At 40.1% G+C, this 17,223-nt stretch overlaps 1 protein-coding gene across 1 annotated transcript in view; it reads left to right on the top strand.

Annotated features, from left to right (window-relative positions):
- The first annotated feature begins 12 nt into the window (after nt 1-12).
- MSRB3 (methionine sulfoxide reductase B3) overlaps nt 13-17,223 on the top strand; it is a 164,704-nt gene continuing 147,493 nt past the window's right edge. Inside the window, exon 1 of the mRNA XM_060165534.1 lies at nt 13-250. Within this exon, the coding sequence (XP_060021517.1) occupies nt 13-250 (238 nt within the window). The remainder of the gene's footprint in view (nt 251-17,223) is intronic.

Genomic DNA, 17,223 nt, shown 5'->3' with positions numbered 1-17,223 from the left:
CGCTCGTCTCCTATGCTCATATTTGGACTCGGCTGCCAGTGCCCAGGAATTTCCCGTCATGCCTCCCGCCGCCCCGTCCGTCGCCCGGAGCCGGAGAGGAAGGGAGGGAGGCTCGGACAGCGGCGGCGGCGGCGGCGGCTCCCTGGCACTTTCATGAGCCCGCGGCGGACCCTCCCGCGCCCCCTCTCGCTCTGTGTTTGCCTCAGCCTCTGCCTGGCCGCGGTCGCGGCCCGGGAAGCCGCTCAGTCGGGTGAGTTTGGGGCTCCCTCCCCGCCCCGCCTCTGCCCTCAACGCCCGGACCCTGCCAAGTTGAGGTGTGACCCCGACCTCCGCTCCCCTGAGAGCGCAGGCAGCGCCCCTTTCAGCCTCCTGCGGGGAACCCCCCCCCCCACCACCTCGTCTCCTGAGCCGAGGAGGGGCGCGGGCGGTGAGGGGCGGATGGAAGGAGGGCAGGGCTGGCTTCGCCCCCGCCGACGGGAGGCGTCTGGCAGCGTGGCTGACACCTTATCCCGTCCCGGGAGCGAACCTGAGCCCGAGGGAGGCTCTCGAGCGACGCGGGCGCCCGAGGGAGGGGCGGCCGGGGCAGGGACGCCGCCCCCACCTGGAGAGGGCGCGGGGCCCGCGGCAGGGGCCATCCCGGAGTCCCCTTCCCCGCGCGGGGCGGCCCCGCCGCCGCGGCCGCTCACATAACGGGCCTGGACGCGTGGGAACGGCCAGCCAGGCCCGCGCCTCCCGCCGCGCGTCCGGGAGGGGAGTGGGGCGTCCGGCGGCTGGGGGGGCAGCGGCGGGCGCGCGGAGACTGGGGGTGCACCCAGAGGCGCACCGCAGCCCGCGCCGCGGGGTCAGGCTCCCGCGGGCCCGGTAGGTGTCTAATAGGCCAAAACCGAGCAAAACCCCGAATTTTACAGGTACCAGTTTTGTTTTGTTTTTGAGCGGAAAAAAATGCATCCGAGTCTGGTTTGTTAAGTTTCACCCTGGACTATTTACAAGTATATGATCGAAAGGTGCCATTCCTGCCTTATTTGGTTTATATGCTCGTTTGATATAAGCTGTCAAATGGGGGTAATTTTGCAGTCTTAACAGGATGATTTTTAAAGATAGTTTTCTTTAAATCATGTGGAAAATATCAGTGTGGAATTTTTTTTAACATAAGATTACTATAAAAAGTAATTATTTCAAAGTACAAATGTAGAGTTTAAGGTAAATGTGAAATTGCACGAACTTCTATATTTGTGATGAGTATCTAGTCATCTCACTTCTTAATTTTATCTGGAATGGAAGAACAGAAAATATAATTCCTCAGAGTTGAGATTTCTTAGGAAATTTTAGTTTGCTTTTGCCACCAATAGAGTAAACTGTCAAAATATGATATGGCTAACAACTAGGACTTTAAATTAGTTGAAAGCTGACTCTACTAAGCATAGATTATATTCAACACCCTCTGGTCTATCGCTTCACGTTTCCATTTGCATTGCTGGTGGCAAATAGATTTTTAAAAAATAGTTTTGTCTGTAAAATAATCTTCAGGATTCATGTAATTTATAAAATTGTCAATTCAGATTGATGGGAGATTTTTAAAATATTTAGTATTTATCGATGTTAATTTAAGTAATAATACCAATTTCATGTTTGCTTCTAATTAATATTGTTTTTCAAGAAGACCTACTTTTTAATGGATTTATATTTTAGGAGTTACTTTAGTAGCACTTCTTGGGGAACACAACAGGTTCTGTCTTAACATTTTTTCAGCAGTCTTCTAAAATATTCTGTGCTGAACGATGAAGGGTAGATTGTAACTGCCAGAGATTATCTGTTGTTTTTTCTTTTTGCCCTCCCTCAGTGATGTGTTGACTTACCTAATACTTGTGGTCAAGCAGCCCTTGAAGACCCAAATCCATAGTACTATGGCCCCTTGCCAGAAGTTTTGAAAACCAAGTTTATATTTGGACCATTTAAAGATTTATTCTTTTAATTTTGGTCCCAACTGACATATTAGTCTAATTTCTGGTGACTTTTATTAGGGCCCTATGTAAATGTCTGGATTTTTTTATATTAAAATAAGCATCTCTCTGCCATTGAGAATTTTGTCACAGTGCCTAAACTGCCTGTCTGCCAAGGTTGCAAGCATACAACCATGTAGGTTCTGAATCAACACACAGTATTTTGGCTTTTCAAGGTGCTTGGTCTAATATCTTAACTGAAATGTTAACCCATTTGGTCAGAAATCTTTACCCTTTTGCTAAACTTAAGTAACAAGAATATCCAAAAAATATCTCAACAGTAGTTTTCATAGATTTTTCTAATACAATTTTTCTTTTATAATTAAAAATAAATTTTCAACCATTAGAGCAGCTTTAGGAAATAATGCTTTTTGATTCTGTCATAATCTGGTCACAGTCCCTTTGATTTTTTTTTTTGTCCCTTTGATTTTTATCTCACCTGTGTTACTATAGTTAGGGATTTGGTTGATAAATTTGGTTTTGATATTTAGCTTCCTTCTCTGTAAAATGATGAAGTTGGACAGAGTCTCCATGTCCCTTCCACCTCTAGGATCCTGTAATATTGTTTTTGTTTATATAATCCTGCAGAGCCACCCACTACATTGGTTCAAACTTCTGATTGTCAACTCTGACTTGCTATACTTGTTTAACTGCTTTACTTGTAGTCAGATCTGATGGGTGCGGATCCAGCTTTGGAGAGACTGGATCTGTCTCAGGAAAGTCTTGATACCTGGCATATCACACAGATGCACACACCTGGACAGAGTTCCATGATATTAAGCTTCTGTTAACTTTTTTCCCCTTATCTAATAGCAGGAAGGGCTGGTTATGTCATAGGGTAAATAGTTAAGCCAAGCCCTAAGATGGTTTGATATTCAGTTTTGGATTTGGGTCTGGGCTAGGGATACCACTGGAGAGCACCCAAACTTTGTGTGGTTGGGTGCTAATTACTTGGGGCATTCCAGACGAAATGCCCTATATTCAGTTATGACCTTTTTCTCATGCCTTAGAGGAGACTGAATTGGACCTACCCATCGGGTTTATTCAGAATTAAATCGGCTTTGGGTAGGAGGGTAATCAGATAGCTATTTAATTTACTAGTTGTTAAGCATCTCTGGTTGCTGTACAATTATCTCAAGGCCTTACCTTGAATATTCCTATATTTTCTCCTTCCTGGGGATGATGGGTTTTCCCTTTAAAAATGCTCAGCATAGGGCTTCCCTGGTGGCGCTGTGGTTGAGAGTCCGCCTGCCGATGCAGGGGACACAGGTTCGTGCCCCGGTCGGCGAAGATCCCACATGCCGCGGAGCGGCTGGGCCCGTGAGCCATGGCCGCTGAGCCTGCGCGTCCGGAGCCTGTGCTCCGCAATGGGAGAGGACGCAGCAGTGAGAGGCCCGCGTACAGCACACACACACAAAAAAGTGCTCAGCATAATCCTGTATCTCTGTTCACATATTTGTCTGTATAGCATACCAAAGTCATATTTATGGCTTTTAAGGAAATACAAATGAAAAGAAAGTATAGGAAAGGTAGATCAGTAATAAATCAACCAGTTGACCTTATGAAGGATTTTGGTTATTGCCGCATTTAAGCTTCTGTTCCAAGTAACACAAATGAACTTGAACTAGTTTTAGGAAAAAGAAAGAAAGACAGGGATTTGATGGAAGCCAAATGCACGCAGACCTTATTAGGGACCAGGGACTGGAAAACCTGGAATTTTCTCTGTCTCTAGTCTTTGCATTTCTTTGCCTCATTGTTCTCTCTTTGCTGACCTTTTTTTTTTTTTCCTTTTTTTCCTGTGTTCACTGTTGTATGTGGCTGCTCAGCAGCTGCTGGGTATTTAGGTGTCCCTCAGTTCCAAGCACAGGGAGAGACTAAATCAATAAGCCTTGACCCTGAATTCCTGAGAGAAAGAACCTGATAGACATAGCTTGGGTCACATGGATGATCTAGATTTTCTCTATGGTCTCGTCTAATTCTAGACTTCTTTGTCTAGAGACTACGCAAGGTGCGTAGTACAAAGTGCAAACATTTACATGGTTTGACTTTGCATTTTTCAATTTTATGTTATGGGGTTATTAGTTCTTAAAATGTGTGTATAATTTTCTCTTGGTTGCAATGTGTGCATAGAAGAGTGTGTCACCTTCAGTGGATCCTAAGATGTAGAGCTGTTCATTCATACTGCTGCAGGAATGCTGAAGAGCCAGGCTCTGGGGAGTAAATTGAGTGTAGCACCACATTCAGGATTCAACGCATCTCAGGATCCAACTGAGTTGTGAATATCCTGTTTAATAACAACTGATCCATCCTGCAGATAATCATCTGCATATTTTCAGGAATTAATTGAAGTAAAACATAGGGTTTTTTTTTTTTTTGCGGTACACGGGCCTTTCACTGCTGGGATCTTCCCTGCATCGGCAGGCGGACTCTCAACCACTGCGCCACCAGGGAAGCCCAAAACATAGTTTTAATTCATTAAAACTATGTAAGTGATCATTAGAGACTTTCAAAATAGTAATAGTTTAGGCACCCAGAGTTCATCAGGTTTTTTTTTTTCCCCTATTTCTCACACTTCTAGCATTTTCCACCTCTGCCTTTCCTTTATCTGCTGCCTGGAATACCTTTCTGTCATAACCTGTTGAAGTCCTTATGGTCTCTGTTGCTTGGTATTTTGTGAAGCTTTCTGCATCTCTTAGAATTTCTCATTTCCTTATGCTTCTAAGACATTTTTACCTCTATTGGAGCACGGTTTTACCATCTTGCATTATAAAGTCCATATGTGTTCATATTCTTCACTGGACTGTAAGTTCTATGAGACCGATGAATCATCTCGAAGAACTCTGGTAGACTGTTAGCATCCATTGTCCCAGGTAAAATGCTTTCAACCTTTCAAATGTTCTGAAGCGTTTATGGTGTCCTGCTTGTCACTACCTTTTTCTTTTGACACTGGAGCTCAGTCACACGGCTCTTCTTTGTTGGGGTTCTTGTCTGTTTTCTAGATTTTACAGGCTTTTCCATGAATATGCTAATCTCCTGTGTGAGAATCAACTATATAGAATGATAGGATGTTTTCCTATAAATTGAGATGGCGTGGGGAAGGAGAATATAGCAAACTCATGTGGAAGGAAATCAACTTTTGTCGAGTACCCAATATTTACCAGATCAGATTGGGCAGGTGTAGAAAATAATTGGAGCGTATATGAGGGGGAATAGTGGGAAAATAAAGTATAAAGATGGAAAATTAGGTTTGGCCTAGAACATGGAAGGCTTTTAATGCTGGGCTAGGAAATTTGGACTGGGTTAGTAAGCTATGAGATTGAAGTTTTCTTGATGCTGGAAATGTCATAATCAGAGTTGAATTATGGGATATATTATCTAATAATTCAGAGGATGAATTGAATTGGGAAAGAAACAATTGGACTAATAAAGAAAAGTTATAAGGGTTTTTGTTAGAGAATGAAGACGTAAACTAGGGTAGTGACAATAGGATTGGAGAAGTATTGCTGAAGCAAATTAGGCAGAGAGAAACAGTTAATTGGATGTGGGGAAAGAGAGGGATGAATAAAAGGTGATGGTAAGATGTTAAGCCTGGGTGATTAGGAGAAGTGAACTCAGAGCAGGTTTATAGGTGGGGGTAAAAAGTAAGTTGTGTTTTAGATCTACTGCATTTGAGGCACTGGAAGAATATGCATGTGGAGATGTGTGGTGGAATTAGAAATGTGAGGCTGTAACTGGAGAGATTGGAGCTGGAGATAAAACGTGTGTGAGTAAGGGAGGTTAAAAATAAAGGGGAGGAGAAGAATTTGTCAACTGGAGTAAGAGCAAGGGCACAGGAAAAGTATCATAAAGAAGATACAGTTTGGTCTGGCTTTGAAAGATGCCCAGGTAGTACATGGCGTTCTGTCCATGATCTTTCCTTGTTTAGGGGACACCGCATTTACTCCCTCCACAGTTAGTGCCTGGGAAACACTGGACAAAGGGTGCTGCAGCCAGAATGACCTTCCTAACCTGCAGAATTGTTGCTACTACTTCTTTGTTTAACCCCCTCCCGTGGCTTCTTAAGGTAAGGGACTAACTCCTTAAAAGTCTTCATCATCACCAAGCTCCTCTGTGCTCTGGGCCTCCTACAAGTTGTTCAGTTGGCCTTGAACACACATTCTGCTCAGTCTCCTCCCCGTTCCTCCCTTTACGTTCCCCAAGAATGTGAAGCAGATAGGATTCCCACCAGGAGGAGGACTCTTTGGCTTTTTTTGTCCTTTATGGGCAGTTTTTATTGCCATGGTCAGGTTCTTATCCATACAATAATTATTGACCATTTCCTAATCTATAATAAAATAATTTATAATAAATCACATCCCTCCCCCTTTCTTACAGAATGCTTTGCTTCTCTTATCTCTTCAAGTGTCACCTGCAAGGTTCTTGCACTTGATTGGCCACCCTGGCCACAGTACCCTGACTCTGATGCTTGGCTGTGGTAGCCTGGAGCAGCATTGTGACCTGGCATTTGTATAATCGGGTTGCCCAGCTGTGTGCTGATTTGGAAGCAGCGAGACGATTTCTTGTACCTGACTTTCTGAAGGAAAGTGGAGGGAATTTATTGGGTTGGCCAAAAGGTTCATTCGTTTTTTTCTGTAAGATGGCTCTAGTAGCACTTAGTTGTCTTCAACTTCATTCGAAACAATTTTGTTAGAGTGTATGTGACAGCTGTCATATCAGCGTGCATTTTAAAAAAGACATCAAAATTGGTGAATTTTTTGTGTAGCCATTTTAATATTGAAAATGGAAAAACAACATTTTTGGCATATTATGGTTTATTATTTCAAGAAAGGTAAAAACGCAACTGAAATGCAGGAAAAGATTTGTGCAGTGTATGGAGAAGGTGCTGTGACTGATGGAACACATCAAAAGTGGTTTGCAAAGTTTTGTGCTGGAGATTTCTCTCTGGACGATACTCCACCGTCAGGTAGGCCAGCTGAAATTGATAGCGAGCAGATCGAAACAATAAGTGAGAACAATCAATGTTATACCATGCAAGAGATAGTTGACATACTCAAAATACCCAAATCAAGCACTGAAAATCATTTGCACCAGCTTGGTTATGTTAATCGCTTTGATGTTTGTGTTCCACATAAGTTAAGTGAAAAAAACCCTTCTTGACCATATTTTCACATGAGTCTCCACTTAAACATAATGAAAATGTTCCCTTTTTAAAACAAATTGTGACGGGCAATGAAAAGTGGATACTGTACAATAATGTGGAATGGAAGAGATCGTGGGGCAGGCGAAATGAACCACCACCAACCACACCAAAGGCCAGTCTTCATCCAAAGAATATGATATTGTGTATATGGTGGGATTGGAAGGGAGTCCTCTATCATGAGCTCCTTCCAGAAAACCAAACGATTAATTCCAACTGCTCCCAGTTAGACCAACTGAAAGCAGCACTCAGTGAAAAGTGGCCAGAATTAGTCAACAGAAAATGCATAATCTTCCATCAGGATAACACAAGACCACATGTTTCTTTGATGACTAAGCAAAAACTGTTACAGCTTAGCTGGGAAGTTCTGACTCATCCGCCTATTCACCAGACATTGCACCTTCGGATTTCCATTTATTTCGGTCTTTACAAAATTCTCTTAATGGAAAAAATTTCAATTCCCTGGAGTACTGTAAAAGGCACCTGGAACAGTTCTTTGCTCAAAAAGATAAAAAGTTTTAGGAAGATGGATTACGAAGTTGCCTGAAAAATGGCAGAAGGTAGTGGAACAAAAGGATGAATACATTGTTCAATAAAGTTCTTGGTGAAAATGAAAAATGAGGCTCTTATTTTTACTTAAAAACCGAAGGCACTTTTTGGTCAACCCAATACTTCATTGAGAGGACTTATTTGCACCGACTGTAAATAAAGGTTTGTAAATTATGGAGATGACTGCAGGTGAAATAGAGAAACACTTCTGGTAGAGGAAATGTGTTCTCAGGGCCTAGCTTCCTGACCAACGGTCTATCCTGGTTCTAAGTTTCTAAAAATAGTACATTGTTCCTAATGCTCGTCTAAAGTGACATGTTTATGTTCAATATACAGGATTAAGAGTAATTTCTAACTCATTTCAAAAAAGGGGACCCTCCCATGTGCTAGTAGTTGTGCTTTTAGTAGCTGTTGACTGAGAAAATACTAGCAAAAATCCATTGTAAAAATTTGAGTTTTTTTTTTAATATAAAAGCATTATCATATGTTTGGAAAGTACACATGTGGAAATTATGACTCACAGAGTCTATAGACAACAATTGATTTCTTGCTTTGTGGATCCTCTCAGGGAGGTTCTGGTCTCAACCTTCTGCAACTCCTTGTCGTCTCCCTTTAGAGCGTGGGGGAGACTTTTGTTTGAAAATTTGAGCTGTAGCTGAACTTTTGCAATGACAGGAAAACTTCTCAACATCTTCTTTCAACAGCAATTGCCTGTTTTATGCCAGGCAATGTACTTTATGCTAAGGCCTGGCTATTATGTAGTCTCAGGGATTAGTACATGAACACTTTTCAAAAATTATATTTTCAGGTATATAAGCATCATTTTTAGGGCTATCGTGCTATTATAAAGGTGAAAATTAGTAGATGATTTGCATGCAAGTACATATCTTCTGCAGTCTCTGTTATGACCATGGAATAACTATCTTCTATTACTATAAATTACACAGTGAATTTTTATGGTTTGTTGGGTCAGTTATTTTATTTAAAGGCAAAAACAAAAATCCAAACAAAACAAAACCAGCCAGTCCTTCAGAACATATGTTAAGGCAACATTGAAAATAAGCCCATGCTGCATGTTAGAGTCCTTAAAAAGTATCAGGACAGCCCTTGTATAAATCCTAGAGCCCTGAATTTTACATTATTCTTTCATTTCTCTTGCTTCTATTGTGTTTAGTTGTCAGAGAGAGAATCTGGGCTTGGTTGCTGTTGGGAGACATCTATAGTGACTATTGTAGGTAGATACTTCTTTTATCTTAGATTACTAGTGTGAAGTTAGGAAAGGTAGGGCCATGTCTCCCAGTACACAGTACAAGAGAATAGATAGGACAGTGGGTGAGGGGCCACAAGTGGTCTTGGAGCTCTAGGCTGACAGTTGTTAAGCGTGAAAAAGAAAAAGTGCATGCATCGTTGTCCTTGTTCCTGATTTCTTGTGTGTGAATATGCCTTCTAGTCAGATCACCCTAAAGGGCCGGGAAGAGGATGGGGGGGGTGGAGGCAGAGGGTGTTTACCTATGTGCAGAATCAGTTGAAAAATTGCAGACTCATTAGCATATCTGCATTCTTGTGTATATGTTCATGTCACAGGGGAGTCAGCATAGTCACTGGATAGCGACTTGGAAGACTGGGTTTCCTAGTCCTGCTCTTGCCTAAGGTATTTTAACTCTGTGCCTCAGTTCTCACATCTGCAAATTGAACGAATTCAGATGGGCAATACCTGATGTTCCTTTTGCATTCTATAATTCTATAGAATGATTCTATAATTCTATAGAATGATTCTATAATCTCTGGGTTGTCTAAAAGTCTTCAAGTACCTTTCATAATTTTTAATGGAAGTGACATGATTAATAAATTATGCAAAATTGTGTTCTCTTGTTATGTTTGGTTCAAGCTGTTTATTTTGTGGAACTAAATATAAAGGTTATTCTGAGACTAAGATCCTATATTTGAACCTTGTAGCCTAGTGTAATTTGATCCATAAGCAAAGTTACATAACCCTTTTAAAGATTTAGTATTGATTTAGAGGATAGGTTACAATGTATTAGAAGCATCATATTAGCTATCCCATCTAAAGTAATGGCATTAAGCAGGGGAAATTATGTTGGTTGTTCTAAATGTACAGCTAAGAATTGCTTAATTAGGCGTGGTGATATATCTCAGATGGGAAAAGTCCTCTTTTATCAGGGTACACTGCCAGTGGAATTTGCCTTTGACCATCCTAGAAATATATTTAACTCTTAAAACTAGTTAATTTGGTCTTATCATTAAAGAAGAAAATCTCTTCCCTTTAGCTTTAAAGAAAAAAAACTTTACTAATTTGAGAGGTTAAAAAAAGTTTTCTCTTGCCTTTAAAATGTATTAGTAAGTTTTTCCCTTTTTATTATAAAATATTTCACCCACACAAAAAGAATACATAACGCCTATGCAAGGTATGAAGAATAATTTCCAAAAGTCTGGGTACCCCCACTCAGCTTCAGGAATGGCATGTTGAAGCTGTGACCTTCACCAGTCCTATCTTCCCTTTACTTAGAAGTACTCACAGTCATGCATTTTGTGATTATCACTTAACACAAATGATAACTGATAAGCTCTTGCTTTCTTTATAGGTTTACCATAGATGTAGCCCTACATATTTTATTGTTTAGTTTTGCATGTTTTGGAACACTACATAAATGGTATTATCTGCTGTATAACTTCCATAAGCTCTTGCTGATAAGCTCTTGCTTTTTCCCCCCGTGACATTACATTTGTATTATCCATATTGGTGTATATAACTCAATTTTTTTTAGAGATTAGCATTTCTTTTGTTATCTGTATGTTTTTCTACTTTTTATTTATTTCTGTTCCTTGCACATTTATCTGTTAGGGTTCTTGTATTTTCCAGTGGATCAAATCTTTGTATTTTCTCCCATTGGTTTTATGCTTCATTATCCATATATCAAATAATAATAATAACGATAATAAATACAAACAAATGTTACTATGTGCCAGGCACTAGTTTAAGTATTTACTGTTTACATATATTAACTCATTTAATGCTCGTGGTAGCTTTATCAAGGATGTACAATATTATTATGATAGTTCATATATAAAGATTAGTACCTGAGGCATTCCATCATTTGAATCCAGGCAGTCTGGCTCCAGAGTCCGTGCTCTTCATCATTACACTCTTCTGACTCACTCCTTATATAGCCGTTTCTTTTGATTACATTTTTTCCCATTTAACTTTTTAAGGTGTTAAAATGTTTCTGTGACATTTCAAAAAGAGTGACCATAGTGTGATGTTCAGATTGGTTCTCCTGTACAATACCAGTTGTTTAAAGTCATGCCAGTTTAATTTGTGTCATGGTTAGACCATGACATTTTTATACAGGTGTGGTTTTTTCCCCCCATTTTCTGGGATTTATTATTGCTTTTTTTTTTCTTTTTTCTAATTAGAAGAAACAAAGTATGCCTTCTTCATTATCCTTCTAAAATCTTTCAGTTTTTTACTTTTGGTGTGTGGTTTGGTATTGATTCCATTGATTCCCTATGCTAATTTAGGCCAGTTTCTTCATATTTAGACAATGACATCCTCTTTTAAAAAATACGTGAGTGACCTTATATGAATCACTTAATCTTCCTGAGCCTTGGATTTCCCAACTAAGCTGTTTTGTTAGGTATGATTATTTTAGTAATCAGACATATGTGACTTCCTGTGTGTGTGATATAACCAAATGTGAAATAACCAAGAGAGATCATGTAGGAAAATAATTAAAGGGAAGTTCTTGACAGTGATTAGAAATTGCTGATTTTCCCCAACTCCTTAAATTACAGAGCAAAAAACTTTGGCATAGAGAGAGAAAATCCCTTTGTATCCTTACTTTCTTGGTATAGCTGTAATCTTTTCCTAAATTGATTAATTTCCTAATTAATTAAATTTTCTCTTACATTCAGTTACTTCACAATTTTTTAAGGTTTTCCTAAACTCTTGGATAATCTCCTAATATCCCTCATTTAAATATGCTCAAATTTCTCTCATCTTAAAAAACAAACAAAAAGCCTACTCAGCCTGTCATCCTCTGTGATAAAGTTGTTTTACAAGTTGTTCACATCCTTGCTGTCACTCTTTTTCTGTCATCCATCCAAAAATATGTATTGAGTTAGATATATGATCTTAGGCAAATTAATTAAGTCATCTGTGCCTCAGTTTCTTCACTTGCAGAATGGGGATAGTAGTGTTCCTACCACATGGACTGTTGTAATCGTTAGATGAGATAGCATATGTGAGTCACTTAGCACAGAGTCTTCCACAGAGTTAATTCACAGTAAACGTTAGCTAGCAACTTCATCATCACCATCCTAGTCTCATCATTATCATTGTCGTTCTGGAACAACACTCTCCTTGACCTCTGCCTTCTTTGGCCACTGCTCCTTCATCTTCTTTACTAGTTCTTTCTCTTCTAGCTCACCTCCAAATGTGGAGGTTCCTCAGGGCTCTGACATTTTCTTTTCTCATTTTACACATTTTCTTAGGCAATCTTATTTACTCCATGGCTTCAGTTCCATTTGATAAATTAACTCCCCCCAAATTTACCGGCAACCTAGTTCTGTACCTAAGCTACAGTCCTATATATCCACTTTCTTCTATAGCATCTCCATTTGGTTGCTTGTGTGTACCTTCAGCATGTTCAAAACTTATTATTATTTTTTTTGCCCACGCTTAAGTCTCCCACCTTGTTCCCTAGCTTAGTAAATGGTATTGCTAAGTGCCCAGTTCCTTGAGCCAGAACTGGAGTCCTCTTAATTTTTTTTCCCTGTCTCATGCCCTGTATGAATCGTTTGCCTAGATTTCTACAGTAGCTTCCCAGTTAGTCTCACTACCTCTGTTCTGATGCCACCCCCATCCATTTTCCACCTTTTAGTCATGGCAGTCTTTTAAATTCAAAGATCTGATCATGTTACTCTCCTTCGATTACTTCTCTTTCTTTTTAGGATGAAGTTCCAAATTCTTATAATAGCTTCAAGATTTGCTTCTGCCTACCTCGTCAGCCTCGTCATCTCCCCCATCTGTTCCTCACTTACACCTTCCAGCCACACTGCTCTTCTTTCATAACCTTCAGTGGGTTACACACACTCTTATCTCAGGGCTACTGCTCATCTTTTTCTTTGTCTGGTACACTTCTTTCCTCATTCTTAATCTGAGCAACACATTCTTATCCTTTATTCTTAGTTTAAATATTACTACCTGCAGGAAGGCTTTCTTATGCCTCCCAAACTAGACTACTTCCCTCTGTTATATAGGATCTTTATTCCCTTTCTGCTTCTCCGTACTAGCTAATACTATCATTCTTACAAAAATGTCAGCTTCATGGTGGCAGGGACCATGGCATCTTATTTCTCACTTTGTTCCCAGCATCTGTTTGTTAAGTAGAGTAAGAGATGGATACAGCGTGGGCTTGCCCAGTTTCGGGAGTGAGAGGCTTCTAGCTGAGTTTGTTGTGTTTTTCTTAATCTTTCAAGGTGATAAAAGGGGAGAAGAGAAAAGTTTTGGTTTACCATAGTTTAACTTTCAGACTTCAGGGGCCTCAGGTAGAGAGGAGGGAAGCAGCATCAGAACTGGAGGTGGCTCTAGCAAGAAGTATTGCCTTAGGGTTGAAGTTTCTTTTCTCTAATTAGGGTGACATCAGAAATTCCAGGCAGTGCCCCGAGTATTGCCCAGTTTTGACTGTCTTTTTCAAAAGTCAACCTTGACAGTGCTTCCCAAATCCTTGGTGCGCTAGGCTTGAGCCTCGCCACAGTACCCCTGCTTAGTGTCGCTTTCAGTGTCAGAAGTGCTTGCTGCAGTGACCTATGGGATCTAGACATACATACCCTGTGCCCGTTACCAAGCTCTCCATACCTTTGACCTACCTGTTCTCTTGACTTGGCTCCTCCTATTTAGAATCCTGGATTCTCTTTCACTAACTTGCAGGAACAGTGTTTGCACATGGACGAGTTGGGAGTCGGCCTTTTCTTCAACACATCCTCTGTACTTTATCTTGCACAAGTTTATCCTATTTTAGTTCCCAGGGCTGATATATATATATATATAGATTTCCTCTATTTTTATATTCTATTTACCATTTCAGTGGGAACTGGTAGGAATCTGATTAAGGGAGAACATGAGTGTGTTCTCTCTTAAAAGATATTTATTCGTGTTGCCACTTTTGTCTGTGTGTGTGTGTGTGTGCACTTGCGCATGCACATGTATGTATGCATGTATGCAGTCTCTCTTTTTCTTTCTGCTTCTTTTCTTTTTGATCCCACTATACCATTTATTTGTTTTGTAACTATATGAGAGTCATTTTTCAGTAGGTGCATTTAAATCATTTATATTTTATGTTACCAGGGACATATATATTTTTTAATTTATTTTTAAATTTTTGGCCGTGTTGGGTCTTTGTTGCTGCGCACGGGCTTTCTCTAGTTGTGGCGAGTGGGGGCTGCTCTTCATTGAGGTGCAAGGGCTTCTCATTGCAGTGGCTTCTCTTGTTGCAGAGCACGGGCTCTAGGTGCGCGGGCTTCAGTAGTTGTGGCACGCGGGCTCAGTAGTTGTGGTGCACGGGCTTATTAGTTGCTCCGCGGCATGTGGGATCGTCCCAGAACAGGAATCGAACCCATGTCCCCAGCATTGGCAGGCAGATTCTTAACCACTGCGCTACCAGGGAAGTCCCGATCATGGACATATTTGATGACACTCTTTGTCCTGCTGTTTTATCCCTTTTTTATGATCTTTTCCCCTTGGTTTTCAATCTTTGGCATATGGTTTCCATGTTTTATTTACTTTTATCTTTCATAGGGATTGAAACAGTGACATCATATTTTAGGTTCCACGGCCTTGAACAAGTGTTTAAAAATATCATTAAACCTGAACTAATCTAGTCATCAAATTAAAAAAAGTAAGATTCAACAGCGTTTTGCCCTTCTCTGCAGGAAGAATTTTGGATTCTTTTATTTTATTTTTTTCCCACTCTGCTTTTGTTAACTAAAGTGGGACCTGTAGATCTACATGACTGTTGCTGAATTGTTATTTTTATATTATATGTTCACTCTTTTAAGGACTGTTTTTATCTTTTTCATTTAATTATGTAATAACATCTACTGCATTCAGCGATTATGACCATACCTTTGATACCTTAACTTCATCATTCTTAAGGATATTTTGATTCATGTGCCATTTGGCTAGAGTCTATCCAAGAGTTGATGTCGTTCTTGAGCTCTCCTGTTACCTGAGGGAAATACAGAATGTTGTATAACATGTTACCTTTCCCTTGCAAAAAAATATTTAATTGAATCCAAAAAAGCATAATTAGGAGGCTAGAAAATGTTTATAGAATAATCTGAATGTAAATAGTACTGTAATTATAGAATATAAAATGTTGCTAGCATTCCCTATGGAAGAAGTACCTGGGAACAATGGAAGTTACCGACACTCAGATGACAAATCAAAGGCATTGGTGGTTCAGTGGTAGAATTCTTGCCTCCCAGATGACAAATCAATATCAGTTACAAGGTTACTACTGGGAATTCGGTACCTCTAAAGTTCTAGATAATTCTCAGGATCATGATGCAAAATTAGTTATAAGTCCTAGAATAGTTTTATCTTTGAGTAAGAGTGAATGATATTGGCAGTTTTAATTGAATTACAACAGTATTTTATAACTGCTATTGATATGTTCAAATTAGAGTTGACCAAAGTTTACTTTGTCAGATTCCTGTTTTATTAGTACATTTGCCTCATGCATGCATAAATTTATATCACTCTATATAATTGACTGAAACAGTTGGTTGCAAAACTTGAAATTGTTCCTTTTTGCCAAAGATAATGATTTTTTGACAATCACTAAAACATAATTACTGAAATAGAAAAATCAATCTTAAATTAATCTTACCTGAGTTGTCTGTTGTACAATCACCTCATTCTTACCCTGCCCCAAATGGAACTAATTAAACCCTCCAACCCAGACACACACACATGCACACACACGAACGCATGCACACTCATGCAAACATGCACACATGCATACACTCTCATTCTCTATCTGTATCTCTACATGGTATCTCAGACCTCCTCTGCTTTTCCTTCTCAGTAAGGGAAGTAAAATTCACTGAGCAGCCTGCTAGTTATCTCACTTAATCCTTCCAAAACTTACTGAAATAAGTGCTATGGTCTACATTATGCAGGTTAGGAATCAGAGACAAGAAACTAATTTGCTCAGGATTTATCAGCTGGTTAAGTGATAGAGTCAGAAGTTAAACCCAGTTCTGACTCTTTCCTGTATACTGCACTTCCTGGGTATAGGATAGGACTCTAGTCCTGGGCAAACTAGGACATTATGAACAGAGATGGGGGAAAACAGAGGAAGTGACATGTTTGGTACGCGGGCCTCTCACCGTTGTGGCCTCTCCTGCTGCAGAGCACAGGCTCTGGACGCGCAGGCCCAACGGCCATGGCTCACGGGCCCAGCCGCTCCGCGGCACGTGGGATCCTCCTGGACCAGGGCACGAACCCGTGTCCCCTGCATTGGCAGGCGGACTCCCAACCACTGCGCTACCAGGGAAGCCCGGAAGTGACATTTGAGTTCAGTTCTATGAAAGCATTTATTGAGGCTTTATTTTACAGAAGTGAATACCTCTGGCTGCTCTCAAGGAGTTTTTAGGAGAAGCATATCTATCTATCTATCTATCTATCTATCTATATCTAAAATTCTAACGTGCAGTAATAGATAAATAATAGAGGTACTGAAGTAGGAAGTAGTATAGAGGTAGAATTGATTCATTTTCTAATGGAAGGGTTGGGGAGAAGGGTGAGAAGAATAGCTGTGAAAAAAATTTTCCCAGAGGAGATGATATCTAAACTGGGTCTTGAAGTTTAAAAATGAAGATTTCATTCTTTATGTGGTATGAAAAATATGGGTGATATGGTAAGGGTGGAAAAGGTGTGTGGGAAACAATAGTTGACTGTTATCAGAAGAGAATCTTCATTCATTCATTCAACAAACACATATTGAATACTTATTAGAGGTTAGGCACCTGGTGAGGTACTAGAGATAAAGTAAAGGACAAGAGAGTTAATGGATTGTACCACTGTGTACCAGGGAGTGTTGGGGACTGAAGTTAAGATAGGAAAAGAAATGAATCTGATAGGTTCTTTCCCCATAGGTGTTAATGAGCCATGGAAGTACATGAAGCAGTGTTCTGACATGGTCAGAGCGAGTATACATCACTTCTGTAGCAGTATGGAGACTGGCTGTGAGGGGAGTCAGAGTAGAGGCAGGAAGACCAGTAAGAGGCCATTACTATATTCTAGATGAGAGATGAAAAGAAAAGAATGTATTTGAGCAATATCTTGGAAATAAGATTGACAGCACTTGGTGTTAATTAAGTATGAAAGATTAAAATAGAAAATAATTGAGGATGACTCCCAGATTCGGGGTTTAGTGGTTGTGTAGAATGGAA

This window comes from Lagenorhynchus albirostris, chromosome 11 (assembly GCF_949774975.1).
Source record: "Lagenorhynchus albirostris chromosome 11, mLagAlb1.1, whole genome shotgun sequence".
Taxonomy (NCBI): Eukaryota; Metazoa; Chordata; class Mammalia; order Artiodactyla; family Delphinidae; genus Lagenorhynchus; species Lagenorhynchus albirostris.
The sequence above is the reverse complement of the archived record's forward strand: the minus strand, read 5'-3'. Positions and strand labels throughout refer to the sequence as shown.